A 16,778-nucleotide genomic window follows, 5' to 3' on the forward strand; every position below is an offset into this window, starting at 1 on the left:
GATATAGCTCAGTTGGTAGAGCGCTTGACTTGCATGCAGTTCCAAGTTGGTGGTATATATTGGTGATTGGTTACACCCAGTTCCAAGTTGGTGGTATATGTTGGTGATTGGTTACACCCAGTGAAAATCATGTCCATTGGTTATGTTTAATGAGGTGATGTATGAGGTGATGTAATTGCAACTGGGAATGTTCAGACTAAGCAGTTCAATGGCTGATGTTCCTTATGGCCATCAGCTTAGTGAGCCCAGCATGTCTACGGCATCTATGGCAGATGCTCCTTACTTGTTATACAGTCCCTCCCTAAGAATTTGATTCTTGGAACCGTATTTTCCTGATGTTTTAATTGTATTTTCCTGATGTTTTAATTGTATTTTCCTGATGTTTTAATTGTATTTTCTTGATGTTTTAATTTATTTTCCTGATATTTTAATTATTTCCATCCTGCTTGACAGAATATGCAAAACAAGAACAGAGATAAGTTTAACAGTATAGTTAAACCCAGCTATATGCATAGGAAAGCCTTTAAAAGGCTTGGGGGGGTGGCCGGGGTTGTGGCTCAGTGACAGAGTGCTTGCCTAGCATGCATGGGTTTGATCCTTGGCACCACATAAAATTATTTTTTTAAATAAAATTAATTGTTAAAAGCAGGTGCCTTTGCATCAACCATGGCTAGAACCTGAGATTATAATTTCAATACATCCAAAGACACACTACAAAAAGGATCATCATGTGGTCACTTACATTTTGCCCATTGAATCTCAGTATCTTTATATGGAACTCTAGTAACATAAAATTGGGTAATGTTAATAACACTAAAGTCTCTGAGTGAAGAGTTACGGAAAATAATATTCCTACAAAACAGCCCCCAAAGAAAAGCAGAGAAATGATTCAGCTCAGAAGGAGGGAGGGAAAGTTGCCTCCCAGTAAGTCCTTTTCTGATAACAAGGGCCCTGAAGGAAGGACACAAATACTGAACCTCTGGGAGACAGTAAATCCCAGAGAAAGGAAAACAATGGGACAATTTAAATACCCATCCCTCTCAATCTGGACTCCTATCTCTCCAAGTAACAATGAGTTTCAACCTTTTTTACAGCTGCCCTCCTGTGTTAAAGTTTACCCCTGACTATTGGAACAGCACGCCCACAGTTTCAAGGAAACTACCCTAACTGTATCCTATAAAACCAAATCTCCTCTGCAACTGAAGGCCATTTTTGCATCCAAAATATGAGACCCTAAGATGCCTCCCCCACGCAAATGAATAAAGGGCATGTCCCTGAATCTTTGGGGGGGTCTGCACCCATTATTTTGCGCTTACATAGAGCCCATCAGAAATCTTGTACTTGTTCTCCCAGCCATATAATAGATAATCTTTTAGTTGCTGAATATCACTTAAAATTTCCTGATCAATATGCACTTGAGTTTGCCAACATTTCAACATTCTTTTGAAATTACTGAAATGTAGATGCAGAAACAATTATCCCAGACAAGATAACAATGTTTTAACTATCAGGTAAAACATTTAGCAGTTTTATAAGGAGCCAGGTGGCTTTTGGCCCTTTGAGAATCAAACAGTTTATGCTGATTTTTTAAAAAATATTTATTTTTTAGTTATAGGTGTTCACAATATCTTTATTTTATTTTTATGTGGTGCTGAGGATCGAACCCGGTGCCTCACACATGCTAGGAGAGTGCTCTACCACTGAGCTACAACCCCAGCTCCTGCACTGAATTTTGCCATATAGTTGGATTGATGCATTTTTGTAGTATACAGCTCTCCCACTTAACATAATACATATTTTGTGAGGCATTATATTGTACTTGAATAGGTTCAGACAATAAAACACAAGGATTTAACACATATGCTATGAGATAGAATTCCTTATGAAAGGAAACATTAAGGTGGGTAACATTTTTAAACTTCTTACATATATGGCAAGGAGGTCTCTGATCCATGAGATTTGCTGAGTGGCAAGAGAAGGGAAGGGTGGGGGCGTAGAAGTAGACCTTTTTTAAAGTCAACAAAGTATTTGGTACAAATCCCTTTACTGTCCACATGGCATAAGCCGGCAAAAGTTTTGAGCAGGTGGTTGATGTGTGGTACCCCTCAGGGATGTCTGAGCATCACTAGGGAGTTGCCCCAGCCAGAGGCCTTCGGTTGCTTTGAGTTCTTCCCAGTTTCAAGAACAGCAGAGGGTGTGGAGGGCCTGTGCCCTACGGGGTAGGGAAATGCAGTCAGTTTAGGGATTCAGCTTGTAAGAGCAGTGGCTGGGGGTTCCCCTGACCTCAGAGATCCCTGGGGATGCCGGGCACTCAAAGGCCACTTCCCAGGTCATCAGTTGTTTAACTTAACTGCAGGGGAAGGAGAAAGGTTTGGGAGCATGGGGCAGGATCAATTTCACCTACTCCCATTCCTGGTGAGGGAACCAAATGTTAGACATCGCAAATGATGCCCACGTGACCAAGGTGGAGGGAAGCAACCTCTGGGAAGCAAACCTCAGATCAGCAAGCTTTTCTCTATTCAGGATTCAGCAGCAGAGCCAATCAGCCCGGGCTCATTTTCAGGGCAGAAAATGGGGGTAGACTGAGTCAAGGGGCTGGGCTATATAGGCTTGTTTAGGGTGGGACAGTGCCGCAGTCTGGCTGGGCACAAAATAACCCAGCCGCCACGAGGCACTTGTAGGTTCAAACAGGAACTACCTTATTGCCCGAACTCCATGGGCACTCCACGCGCACTCCCCAGGAACTCTCCCAGCTCTCTCCAGGGCCCGTGAGAACTCAACTGGAACTCCTTGAAAATCAAAGGGAACTCCCTAAGAACTCAAAAGTAGCAGGCGACAGAAGCAGCAGGAGACGCCCTATTGCCGGACAGCAGGGGTCTATATACAACTGAATACACAGCCTATTTCAACCCAGCATCATCCAGTCACAGCAATTATACACAGCTTAACTTAATTATCATCTTAATGGCTCACTCAACCACTCCTTCTGGCAAAATGCCAGGCGCCATCCCTACTTGGCTGTGGCTCTTAACGGGATAGGAGGGTAGTTTGGGGTAGTTCATTGTACTGAGGTAAGCTGACTCATTAGGGTGGGACAGGAATGTGAATAGGGAATTTGCTGGGGCTTATTGTATTGAGATCAGGAGACCATTAGGGTGGGGGGTGGTCAGGTGCCAGTCAAGTGCCAGTTCCTTTTGTGTTTCTTCACTCTGGCCGAGGCCTGAGACTTTAAGTGACCAAAGCTTAGGAAAAATGTCCTTGAACTCATTCCCAGTATCCCTCATCAACACCATCAAAACAGAGTCAAAACTTTTCCTCAAAGAGGGATAGGGCCCTTGGCCACTCACCAGTTACCCTCCACCTGCATTTACAGCTCCATCCCTTCCCCTATCAGTTCTTTCCAGGGAATCCTGCTGTTGGGCAGGTCCAACCCGGGGAAACCCCTGTGCCAGCCAGGCCAGTGGCTTCTGTCCTGCTGTCTTATCACTTGACTAATTCCTCTCCCACTCCCGTGTCTGCTGTAAGCACCTGTTTGGCACGGACTTTGGACATTCCACCTAACTCAACCCTCTGATGTTTATGTACTTTTCATTCCGATGACTTCACATAGTTGATTCATCATAGCCTGAGTGTGTTTTGCTTTCCTCTCTAAGTGGTGGTTCAACTGATATAGCTGGATATTATATAATGTGCCCCTGTAGCTCCAGCTTTGCACTCTCCTCAGATTGGTCTCTTTAAAACTCTCACATGTTGAGACAGGGGCAAAGGTCAGGCAGTCACTGTAGGTCAGGAATAGCAGGGGTCTAGAGGGTGAGACAGCCGGACACAGTGGTGCATCCCTGTAATCCCAGCAGCTCAGGAGACTGAGGCAGGAGGATCGCAATTTCAATGCCAGCCTCAGCAACTTCGTGAGGTCCTAAGGAAGACTCTGTTTTAAAATAAAACATAGAGCTGGGGGTGTGGCTCAATGGTTAACACCCCTGGGGTCAATCCCCAGTACCAAAAAGAAAGAGGGAGAGAGGGGGAAAGAGGGTGATGGCAGGTTATTAAAGAGAACAATGGCTTGCTAATGGCTAACCTCCAAGAGATCATGCTCCTTGGCACTCTGGGTTACTAACAATTACCCTCTGCACCCCTGCTCCCAGTCATGTATATGGGGAAGAAAGAGAAGACAATAATTAAAGAGAGTGGTTCTGGGGTCTATAAGAAAGCAAATCCCACCCCTTCCAAGGGCTTTTGGCTCTGAGGCCCCTCCCTTTTGGGGGAGTCTATCTCTATCACTTTCTCTTTTTAATATTTATTTTCTAGTTATAGGTGGACACAATATCTTTATTTTATATTTATGCCGTGCTGAGGATCGAACCCTCGCGCGTGTTAGGCGAGCATCTATTTCTGAGCCACAACCCCAGCCTCATCTATCACTTTCTTAAGTAAAACTTGTTCTCTCTGCTTGTCTCAGTGTTTCTCTGTCGTTCATTCTGCAACACAGGGAACAAGAACCCATTACTGATCTCCGAGGGACATGTATCAATATGCTCACATCTCCCAGTAAAACAATAACAATAAAAACCCAAGAGAGATCAACAAAATGAAAGCAATTAACAATCAAACTATAAGACTCTCCCTTTGGCTATCAATTCCTTCCCTTACCAGGTGTCTAAAATAAACGATCTGTATTTAATTGTTCTATTTCTTGATTTCCAAACTTACCATTCTCAGAAAACTGCTCTGTCAGGTGAACTGGAATGCAAGACTGCACACGGGAGAATCTATTAAAGACCTGCTATCATACAAGGTCCAGGGGATGGTACAGAATTGCCACCAGGATGACTCTCGATACCTGGGAAAGTGAGGGCACTTGAAGAGTGAGGCTGAAATACCTAAATTTCCACGTCAGACCTTAGAGGACAAAAATGGCATATTGAAATACATGTTAGACCAGAACACGTGCCAGAGGATTATGCCCCACAAGGTGGCTCCAAGGAATCGGATTCATCAGGGCCACCAGGAACACACAGGTGTGAGGGCAACCAGCATCACCAAGGTGTTCAGTGATGCCTTCACAGCAGGAAGGTCACAGCTGGACCAGCACTTGGCTCACTGTCAGCAATGGGAATTTTAGGGGCCTAGTGCAATACCAAGTGATGACACTCAACAGCAGAAGCTGGACATTTGTAAAGACAAAGTCAAAGTGACAGCCAAGGTGCAAGTTCTGCATAGAATTTTGTAAAGAATCATGGATATTGTGAGCAGAACAGAGTTTCTCTAGAAGGAAAATAGGCTGTCAACAAAGTAGTGTAATATGTACCATCTGGAAAGAACAGAATTTAATAAGCAGGGCAATAAGAACAGTCACCCAATGAAAAGTCACAATTCTTTACCAGTTTCCATACCTGAACCAGTGTTCAGACTCAGAACCCACTTTGAACCCACAGAAAAGAACCTTTAACACTACCACAGTGATGTACTGACGTAGTTCTTCCAATCCTTCTCTCCAAAGAGATCGACAGCATTTTCTAGAATGATGAAACACTATTGAAAGAGGAATACCTTGGCATTTTGTGACTGCTGGGCACAGGGTCAGAGGTCAACTGATGCCCCAGAGATCTGAAGCATCCGGATGACCCCCCCCCCACGTTAGATATTACAGTAGGGATAAATGGAGTCTTGACTAACCTCTAGCTTGTAGTGGGTTGCTTGAGTCCTTGGACTCACCAGTTGTCATTGCCCTAATCCTCAAATACAGGGTTAAGGTTGACATACTTGGAGGTGGGCGAATCCTCTCATTCACTCTGGTCTTGTAGGGTGAGAGCTATCATAACAGGGAAGTCAATGTAAAAGTATCTGAAGTTGCCCCCTGTCCTCTTGGCCAGGATAGGGAGTATGGCAAAGATCAGTGCCACTCATCAGCATCTGAAGGATGAATAGGTGCGATCCCTGTAATTTCTCTGTTCGACTTGAACCCTGCAGCAAATGGATGGCTACTGACTACTGACTACTGCAAGGAAGTAGTCGCCCTGATCACACCTGCTGTGCTGGACATAGGTTCTTTGCCAGAGCAGATCTATGCAACCTACAGTTTGTGGTTTGTGGCCATTGATTTGGTGAATGTATTTGGTTCTACCCCATTTAGCAAATGGTTCCTATTCACATGTGTCTCGGATGAACGACTGCGGAGCAGTCGGTCCCAAAATTATGTACAAAGATTCTGAATCCTAAAATTGACAGTGTGTTTATTGGGGGGAACAGGGGAGCCTGCAAGGCTGCAGACTGCCTTGTTCTTGCGTAGCTCATCTTTTATAGGATAGTGTAAGGTTAAATCTTAACTATGGCATAACATATTGAAAACAACTAACTTATTTGCTAGTACTAAGAAAACATTTTCCCAGTGACAAAACAGAATATGTTCTCATAAAATGCCAGGAAACATGCACCTAAAGTATATAGCAGGTGGTACAGTCGGGCCTTATTTTTCTCCTGATTCAGGCTCATCCTGCCTCACAAGAATTAGCTACCGTGAGGAGTTACGGCTGTCCTGCTGCCATCAACCTTCCAGCCTCCTTGGTTTCAGCTAATAAAAAGGAATTCCATGTTCAGATTCTTTGGGGTGCACTCTCCATGACTTCAGGAGTTGGGGTGCCAATACACATGGAATGGATAACAAGTGTTTACAAGTGTTTGACCACAGAGCTGTGTTCACTCGTTGGTGCTCTGAAATAATATAGTCTAAAGGGAACTGGAGCATTTGATCATCCCACCTGGCATCTCACTGATCCATTGCATTGGTGAGGCAGGATGAGAAACAGGTGGAGAGCAAGTTAGAGACCTCTGTGTGACACATGGGCTCCAGAGACTGGGAGCTGAATCCTATGAAGATTCATTGACCTGCCACTTCATTAAAATATGTAGAAATTCCACGGCTATCAGTGTGCTCAGATATACCCTCCAAAACAAAAGACAAATTGCTGTATCTCATATCCTTGCTGGGAAGAAGGGAGCATATAACCTATTAGGAATCTTTGGGTTCTTGAGAAAACACATTTCACACCAATGAATACCACTGCTGCCTGTATATTGGCATCTTAGTCCATTTTCTGTTGCTATAATAAAATAACCTGAGATCAAGTAATTTAAAAACACAAAAGCTTATTTAGCACATGGTTCTGGAGGCTGGAAAATCCAAGACCATTGTGCTGCTATGGATCTTTCTTCTGCTTTTTTTTTTTTTTTTTTTTTTTTTTTTTTTTGTGTGTGTGTGTGTGTGTGTGGAGCTGGGGATTGAACCCAGGCCTTGTGAATGTGAGGCAAGCTCTCTACCAACTGAGCTATATCCTCAGCCCCTCTTCTGCTTTTTATAAAGTCAATAGTGCCATTTTGGGGGCCCAGGCTCATGATCTCATCTAACTCTAATTATTTTCCAAAGACCCCACCCCACCCCACTAACATATTAATTTGGGGATTAAGTTCACAACACATGATCTTTTGGGGTAAACATGTTATAGTTTAGATTCGGTGTCCCCCAAAAGCTCATGTGTGAGACAATGCAAGAAAGTTTAGAGGTGGCATGATTGAGTTGTGAGAGTCTTAACTAATTGGTGTATTCACCCTCTGATAGCAATTAACTGGTGGTAACTGAAGGCAGTAAGGTGTGGCTGGAGGTCAGGTGCATCATTGGTGGTGTGCTTTAAAATATACATATATATATCTCTCTTTTAAATATACCTTTATTTTTATTTATTTATATGTGGTGCTGAGAATTGAACCCAGTGCCTAACACACGCCAGGCAAGCGCATTACTGCTGAGCCCCAGCCCTGGTGGCTTGCTTTTGAGGCCTATATGTATTTTTCCCCTCTTGTTGTAGGGACAAACAAGGCAAGGCACTGATGACGGCAGGAAACAGTTTTATTTGGCTGCAGCCAGGTTCAGAGGGCACAGCCTTTGCTGTAATCAATCAATCCCCTGACCCCCGAGTTCAGGGAGTTTCAGAGTTTTATACCCAGTGTGTAAGGGGAGGGGCTCAGAAGTTCACAGTCTGCAGAAGTTCACATAAAAGCAGCTTTTTCTTTCACTGTTTTGGGCCAGTTAACCCTTCGAGGACAACACCTGAGAAGGGGAGAGCTTCTTCTCCCCTCTCTTTCCTCCCCCTGCCAGCTGTTACCATGGGCCCAATTGTAACTTATCTTAAAAATGTAGACATCTCTGTGAAGCACAGCTCAAGGCCAGACACCTTGTTTGCACATTTCTTCAAAGTACTATACTGGATACGTTTGTGAAAACTAGTAAGGGGGGTGTCCAGCACCTGGAGTACTGGTATCTTACCTGCCAGTGGCCAAGTAAAACAGGGTGACACGAAAATAGGAAGTTTATCTACATTGGATTCTTTTGCAAAAACTCTTTTGCTGACAGTCCTAAAATCAGCCATGGTGAAGGTGGCTTTTCTGTGGAGAAAGGGGGTGCTGCTTCACTCTAAGTGGAATATCTCTATCTGTGCTTTCTGGTTCCATGTCTAGAGCAGCACACACCCACACACACACACCCCGCCTCCGCCAAGATGTTCTCCTCACCTGGAGCCCCAAGGAATGGAGCCGGCCATCTATGGACTAAGACCTCCTAAACTGTGAGCCCCCAAATAAACTTTTCCTCCTCTAAAATTGTCCTTGTGAGGTCTTTTGGTTACAACAGAGAAAAAGCTGGCTAAAACAACATTCAAACCATAGCAATTGGGTTCACACAGGAAGGCTGCCTGTGGGGATAGAGGGCCTGAAAGAAAGAGATTGGAGAATCAGAGACAAGAAGGTCTGGTGTACAGGCCCGTGTGGGGCGGATCACAGACGGGGAAGATGTTTGTATCCCCTGTTGAGCTTACTAGTAAGTGCCTACCACAGAAGATGCACCTACCAATCAGACAAAATCACTAGGCTGGATAATGCTTTTCCCAGTTTTTGTGATGGTCTCCTGCGCCACTGCTGTTGGTTGGGTACCCAAATAAAGATGACATGATGAGAGAGATGGAGGGAACGCAAGAGCCTATCAGCAGAGACAACTGCCTGCCAAAATGAAAATAGTTGCTGCCACCTTTGGAGGTTCAATCTGCTGGACATGAAGACCAATGCTAAATTCTCCTCCTTAAGAACACCAGTAGGCTATTTGGCAATCTGTAGACTGCATGGAGTCCCCTTTGTCTTGGAAAGATCAGGAGTTTGCTTTGTTGTGGATATGGAGTTGTCTTTCCTATCTGCAGGTGTCAAGAGCATCACTCTCTGAAAGCTTAAAGATTGCCTGATTCAAAGACAAGAATCTCACATGACACAGCAGCTGACAGACAGCACTCTTTTGGCATAGGAATTGGTGGGAAGTGAGCCTATGAGCGTGAGATCCATTGGTCATCCACCTCACCAAACAGAAGCTCCTAGATAGATGACTAGTCAGCTAAGCGTGTGGCAGAAGTGGCAGCGTGGAGGTGACACACTATGCTGATGGCATTCTCCAGGACATGATTGTATATGCCTTGAATCAGATAGGATTCTAGTGTGTGTCCCCAAAAGAAAGGACATATGGATCTGGAAAGAGCGTGTAGAAGTACAAACAGCTTCACTGGACATCATTCCAGTGACTCACTGGGCTTTCCCGTTCCCACAGCTCTGGACTCCACAGAGTGAGAGGTCCTGGTTCCCTGGAAGGACACACTTGCCCAGAGACACAGCCAAGATCCTATTGGACTACAAGTGACGGCTACTGGGCCTCCTAACGGAAAGGAGGGTCCAGTCCTTGACCTAACCAACTCCATTTTGTCCCTCTGACTCCATTTGCTTTGTGAACTTTTTCCCTTCGGAGCCACCCTCTCTCCGGCAGTTGCCTTGCATTCCAGGAACAATTCTGATAGATAAGGATCTTTATGACAAAGGATCAAAACTACCCCAGCAATGGAAGCCTTGGCAGCCTGGAAGAACAGATTGCTCCATGATATAGCCCCCATAAGCAGGAGCAATCCTCTCACTAAGAGAACCCAATCACCCCTTCAAGCCATGGTGGCTGTCTTGGAGCTTCACAGAACCAGTCCTGAGATAAGGATCCACTCTACCTGACCAAGATTACCCACTCTGCCTGCTATGCAATGTATGCCCCCAAGCCATGCTTTTGTTCTTTTTTTCTGAAAAACCTCAAAGTCCTGGTCAGCCCCTTGAAGACACTTCTTAGGTCACCTCTCCCCCTCCCCCTCCCCCTCCCCCATGCCCTCTCTGATCAGAGCTCCTTTCCACTCTTTGCTACTGTGTGGCTTTGGTTGGTATTTTGGAGTGGGTGGCTGAGCCTGGTTTTACCACCCATGGAACTGGGGTCCTTTCCCTAAAACTCCAGTGACTGGGATTAACAGGTAAGAAAAGGAATGGCCATTTTATGAGAGGTGATTGATGCTGGTCAGCAAAGGAAGTAGAACTGCTGTTATGTGATGGGCATGGTGGAATACGTGTGGTACTCCAGTGGCCTATTTGGGTTATGGGTTCTTTCTTTTTTTTTTTTTTTTTTTTCATTTGGTACTAGGGATTGAATCCAGGGGCACTTGACCACTGAGCCCCATCCCCAGCCATTTTGTATTTTATTTAGAGACAGGGGCTCACTGAGTTGCTAGTGCCACACTTTTGCTGAGGCTGGCTTTGAATTGATATTCTCCTGTCTCAGCCTCCTGAACCGCTAGGATTACAGGGGTGTACCGCCTCACCCAGCTGGGTTATTTCTTGGTCCTCCTTTTCTTAACTGTGGCTGTTGATGGTCAGGACAAGAGTAGCAACCCTGGCTGGAGAATGTGCTCACATTGCATAGGAATGAGGATTGAGACACCTGATCTGGTAAACTACTGAGATTTGCTGAGTGGTGGCTAAGGGTGAGGGGAATTAGGATAGTGGTGGAAGGAAAGGATGAGGACCAGTCGTGGCCTTGAGACTAACTGTGGTGACATGCACCATAGTTCATTCCATTAACTGTCCTCTTCTAAGTTTTCTAGTGAAAAGTAAAGCTCTGAAAGAGCTGTTCCCTAGATACAAATGGAGAAGGAAAGCCATGAGGTACAAAGGATGGACTACTGCTGTTGCAGTGTGTCGCTCAGGTTGCCCTTTAACCCAGGGCTTGTAGCCCAGTTCAGAGGAGCATGTTAAGCTCATAGCCTGCAGCTTCAGCTCCTTGCAGATCTGTCCTGGTCTTTCATCTTCTCTGGTGGCCTCCACCCATGACAGGAAGGCAGTGGTACAAGGGCCCAGCCTTTTCTGCCCCAGGCTGAGCTTTTGCTCCTGAGCTCCCCTTTGGGCTGGCAGACTGTGAGGTCTGCAGGCAAGTCTGAGGGCTCTCACTTCCCCACTTGGCTTCCTCTGGTGTGACACCCAGGAAATCTTCTGCACATCGAGTCAGTGTCAGTATCTCATTTCCGAGAAGCTGACACGTGACAATATATAATTTTAAAAATTCTCTAAATGTTTCCTTTGCCCTTCTTTCCCATAACTCAAATTGTTTTTCATGACTTCAAAGTGAAGGGAATCCTATATCTGTGCTCCCAAACACTCTCACCAAACTGGACTCTTCATTCTTTAATCTCCTGTCTACCCAGTGCATCAGCATTGGGTTCCTGATTCTCTTGCTTTTCTTTTTCTTTATTTTGTATTGGGGGAGGGGCAGGGATTGAACTCAGGGGCACACAACCACTGAGCCATATCCCCAGCCCTATTTTGTATTTTATTTAGTGACAGGGTCTCATTGAGTTGCTCAGTGCCTCCATTTTGCTGAGGCTGGCTTTGAACTCGTGATCCTCCTGTCTGTACAGCCTTCCATGCCACTGGGATTACAGGTCTTTTTCTTTCTTTACTGGGGTTTGAACCCAGGAGTAGTCTACCTCTGAGCTTCAACTCCAATTCTCTTAAAAATTTTATTATGAGAGAGAGTCTTGCTATTGCTAAATTGCAGAGACCGACCTCAAACTTGCTATCCTCCTGTCTCAGCCTCCCCAGTATGTGGGATTCCAGGTGTGTACCCCACTTTCAACTCAACTCCCTTACTGTTAAAATTTGTTCAAGTCTTCCCAAATACATGCACCCTGGGTGCAAAGGCTGCTTCTTAGATATCTGCATGATAAGAGCAACTAACTAATGTAAAGGCCCCAAAGAAGATAGACAGCAAACACATTGAACTTAATTGATTTAATAATAAAAGGCTCCTGGGAACCTGTCAGACCACAAACAAAGCCAAGTGGATTAAAACACAACTATAGAAGCAACAGCCAGAGGCAATGAGAAATCAGATGATCCTATGTGGGCCCAAATTGGGCTGTTTTTTATACCATAGTATAAAAAACATAGTTCCACTATCATGAAGTATTATACTGAGATTTCCCAATTGTCTTTTTGAAGAATTTCTAATTTGGCAACAAGAGTTTCTTACTGTTGTTATTATTTTTTTTAAAGGACTTATTTCCTCTCTGATCAATGGTTCAGTTATTTTATTTTGGGATGATGGGAGGAAAACCTTTTTCTTTTTCTAACTTGAGCTCACTGGGGCCCTGCAAATTAGAATAGTTCACAAGTACTCTCAGAAGCTTCCAGTGAGGGGAAATTCAAGGACTATTCTGAGGTAAAGATTTACATATCTCAATACAACAACAGCAGGAATGGGGGTTAGGGCTTCAACAGAAGATTGTGGGAAAAGGCCCTTGGGCTTTTATTTATTTATTTATTTTTATTTTTAACGTTAATGGAAGGGTGCAGTGTCTCCCAGGCAGCTGAGAACGCAGGAAACTTCTTACTGGGGTGTTAATGGCTGCATTTTCCGGAGGTTCTGCTTCAGTCAGATAAGGGTAGAAGTTAAGACAAGAGTTATTTCTGCACGTTTTATAGCTCAAAGGTTTTCACTTAAAAAAAATCCATGCCAAGTTTGGGGAGATGGGTGGTGGGAGGTCACCGATTTTACATTATGTCTGAGCAAGCCCACTTGTGACTTCTTGCTATGGGGGATTAAGCAAGTGGTGTGGGGCACCTAGGTTGGCGATTATAGGAAGACCAGAATGGGTCAAAAGTGGTTCTTCACAAAGTCCTCGACACAGAAAGAATGAATGAAAGAAAGAAAAAGTAATAATCGCTGTCTTTTAAGAGGGGTCGGTGGTGTCGGAAAAAGTGTGCACATCAGTCCTAGATCAGGCGCACGGCGATCTGGGCCCCCGGGGCCAGATTTTGGGAACCTCGGTGTCCTCCGGGCTCCACTTGATGGCAGTGCGTATTTCTCAAGTTACTTTCTCAAGTACAAAGTGAGGAAAATGATTTTTAAACCGTGGAGTGGTGGCGAAGATTCTCTGTCACCGGAGGTACAGCCCAGAAGAAGCGCTCGCTAAGGTCAGCTCTTTCCGGGGATGGGTGGGGCAGAGAACCAGAGCACGCTTCAAGTGGGCCATCAAGACGCGTCATCGCCTTTGGGGCTGGTTTATAAAAGCCCCCACCAGAGCCCCAGACCATTTTTACTTCCTCTTCGTTCCGAGGAGGCCTCGCGGTACCCAGCTGGGGAACGACCCTCGTCGAACCTAGAACCGAGAGCGGACTGCCCTCACGCTGCTGCGTCGCCAGTGAATCTGCCAGCGCTTGTTGGCTGTTCACCCGATCGCCCGCCCGCTGACTTTAAATCTGACCCAGATCTAACCGAACCGAGGACGCCGTCGGTGTGCCCTGGCCTCCTGACCCTAGAGCCTAGCTGGAAACCGAAACCGCGGGACTCGGCGTACGGCACCGCCCGCGGCCGCCCCCGGCACGCTTGTAACTTTCGATTCTCCCCGGAGCCGAGTCCCGCGCAGCGGCCAGGCCAGCGCACCGAGCGAGCAGGCGAGCGCGCCATGGCTGACCCGGAGGTGTGTTGCTTCATCACCAAAATCCTGTGCGCCCACGGGGGCCGCATGTCCTTGGAAGCGCTGCTCGACAAGATCGCGCTCTCCGAGGTGCAGCTCTGCGAGGTGCTGGAGGCGGCCGGGCCCGACCGCTTCGTGGTGTTGGAGACCGGCAGCAGGGCCGGCGTCACCCGGTCGGTGGTGGCCACCACTCGAGCCCGGGTCTGCCGTCGCAAGTACTGCCAGAGAGCCTGCGAAAACCTGCATCTCTGTAAACTCAACCTGCTGGGCCGGTGCCACTATTCGCACTCGGAGAGGTGAGTGCGCGTGGAGGGAGGGCGGCTCCCTGTGGCCCTGATCCGCCGGACCGTGGGGGACCGCTGCTCCCGGAGAGGCGCGACCTCGACAGGGCCCTGCAACTTTCGGCCGCTTCCACCCTCCTCTCACTCCTCTGCTTCTGGTGGAGAGCCCCTGCTGCGCCCGCGATCCCACCCTTGCGGTTCCTTTCCTTCCAGTGCCCCCAGACTGTTCCTTGAACGTGGCCAAAGCGATATTCCCCAGTAGAGACGAGGCTCACCCGCTGCCCTGTTTTTGCCCTGAATCCTAACAATACAGACTTTGGATAAGGCAGGTTTGGGAACGTAGGAAAATACCTCCGCTTTCTGGCGTCTTTAAACTTTTTTTCCTTTCTGCTTCCCTCGTCTCTGGACAGGTGGTGTCTTCCAGCAGCCCAGCCGCGCTGCGCACCTGGATCGGCTCCTTGGCGGGAGCCGCAGGGCTCTACTTGGTCCTCGATTCCTGACCGCCTCTATGCCCTCAGTACCCTTTTCTCCGATCTGGAGCGTGGCCACACGACCTGGCCTGAATGGTCCCTTTCGAGGTGACCTCGCCCAGCCTCCTTTCCCGCCGTCTGCGCGGTGGCCCAAAACGTTTACCACCCTTTCTCAGGATCACTCTCTGAAATAGTTCTGAAATGAAGCAGTTTACTTCTCAAGTTGCTGCTTCTGTTTGTTCTTTTATGCCTTCTAAATATATATATTTATATGCTTATAAATATATAACCTTGGGCTTAACCCATTTAGTTGTCTTCCAAATCTCTCCCTAAGAGAGCTCACTCCTATGGGGTCAGCTGTCATATCTATAAAGATGGCTTCCAAATATGTATCCACTGCCCAGACCTGTCTTCTCAATCCAGTTTTTCCATCTCTGCCTCTGAGCAACAGCTGCCCTCGGGCCAAACTCCCTCCAGGCAGGCTCTCTGACTTTCCCCATAACTTTTTTTTTAATTTAATTTTTTATAGCTTTATTTTATTCATTTATTTTTTTTATACGGTGCTGAGGATTGAACCCAGGGCCTCACATGTGCTAGGCAAGCGCTCTACCACTGAACCACAACCCCAGCCCTAATTTTTTTAAATATATATTTTAATTGTGGATGGACACAATAATTTTATTTTATTTACTTTTATGTGGAGCTGAAGATAGAACCCAGGGTTTCCCATGTGCTAGGCCAGCACTCTACCACTGAGCCACAACCCAGCCCCCCTTAACTTCTTAATCCTCTTCCTTCACATACTAGATCACCAAACCCTTTTTTGTGAAGTCTCTCATTGCCTCTCAGCTCATCTGTCTTTTCCGAAAGAATGCCTTGTTGAATTAATGAATGGTTTTTAAGGCTGCATTTTTCTCCCGAATTTTTGTGTCCCTAGGTACTTCTACTCAATTATTTTTTCTTTACTTTCTTTTCTCTTTTTCTTTCTTTCTTTTTTCTTTTCTTTTCTTTTTTTCTTTTTTCTTTTTCTTTTCTTTTTTTTTTTTTTGGCAGGGAGAGCTGGGAATTGAACTCAGGGACACTCAACCACTGAGCCCCATCCCCAGCACTTTTTTGTATTTTGTTTAGATACAGGGTTTCACTGAGTTGCTTAGAGCCTGGCTAAATTGCTGAGGCTGGCTTTGAACTCTCCATCCTCCTGTCTCAGCCTCACAAAGTGCTGGGATTATAGGTATGTGCCGCGGTGCCCAGCTCAATTATTTTTTCTTGATAGAGTACTTTCACACTTGACGTACTTAAAAACGGTAAGTGGTACCTGTTGTCCAAAACTTTGGTCATGCATTTACTAGTAAAACATACTCTAGTCATGCACTTCTGCACAAGCACTGGCCTCAGGCATGCTCGGCAATGTCTATAGATGTGGACCTTATCAATTGCATCCAGACATTGTCGAGCATGCCTGTGGCCACTGCTCCTTAAAACCCCTCAAACATGTAACAAAACAGGCAAAGGAGGTGTATTTCAAATGGACTAAGTAGATGAGGTAATTTTTTTTTAATTTTTTATTTGTTTATTTCAGCTCATTCTAAATTTTTTTTTAAAAAAGTGCTTGAATATGTGCTCCCTTATTTAAATATTTACTTAGTATGTTGTGAGGCAACAGTTTGAAAGTCTGCTTCTGAGATGTGGGGAATTATTTGTCTAGAGACAGTCATCTGAGTCACCAGCAACAAGAAATCACCCAGGATGAGAGGAGGGGAAGTGGGTAGATGACAGAAAAGGAAGGAACATTCTAGAACCATCCCGAATAACAGGATTGGAAGGCTTTGTGATCTTTTTTTTCTGTTCTTATCTGTTCTGTAATGAAAAATTCTTCACTAGTTTGTATTGACTTTTTAAGTTTAATTTTTTCTTTGGAGTTTTTCAACATACTCAGAAGTGGAGAGAAGACTGATGAGCCCCATGTATGTTCGTACCTATCATTTTGGATTCCACAGTTTAAAATATGGCTAGTCTTGTTTCATTTATGCAGTCTTCCACAGTTGTCTCCAATGTGTTGTGTTGAAGCAAATTCCTGCAGTTATTTGCTTCATAATGACTTACGTACCTCTAATAGGTAAGAAATGTATTTTATTAACATAATCACAGCAAGATGA

The 16,778-nt window shown here is 45.5% G+C and overlaps 1 protein-coding gene across 1 annotated transcript in view; it reads left to right on the forward strand.

Annotated features, from left to right (window-relative positions):
* Positions 1–13,417: 13,417 nt before the first annotated feature.
* Positions 13,418–16,778, forward strand: part of Zc3hav1 (zinc finger CCCH-type containing, antiviral 1) — a 54,958-nt gene continuing 51,597 nt past the window's right edge. The window contains exon 1 of the mRNA XM_076832771.1: positions 13,418–14,167. Coding sequence (XP_076688886.1) covers positions 13,860–14,167 — 308 coding nt within the window. The 5' untranslated portion in view covers positions 13,418–13,859. The remainder of the gene's footprint in view (positions 14,168–16,778) is intronic.

Source organism: Callospermophilus lateralis, chromosome 1 (genome assembly GCF_048772815.1).
Source record: "Callospermophilus lateralis isolate mCalLat2 chromosome 1, mCalLat2.hap1, whole genome shotgun sequence".
NCBI lineage: Eukaryota > Metazoa > Chordata > Mammalia > Rodentia > Sciuridae > Callospermophilus > Callospermophilus lateralis.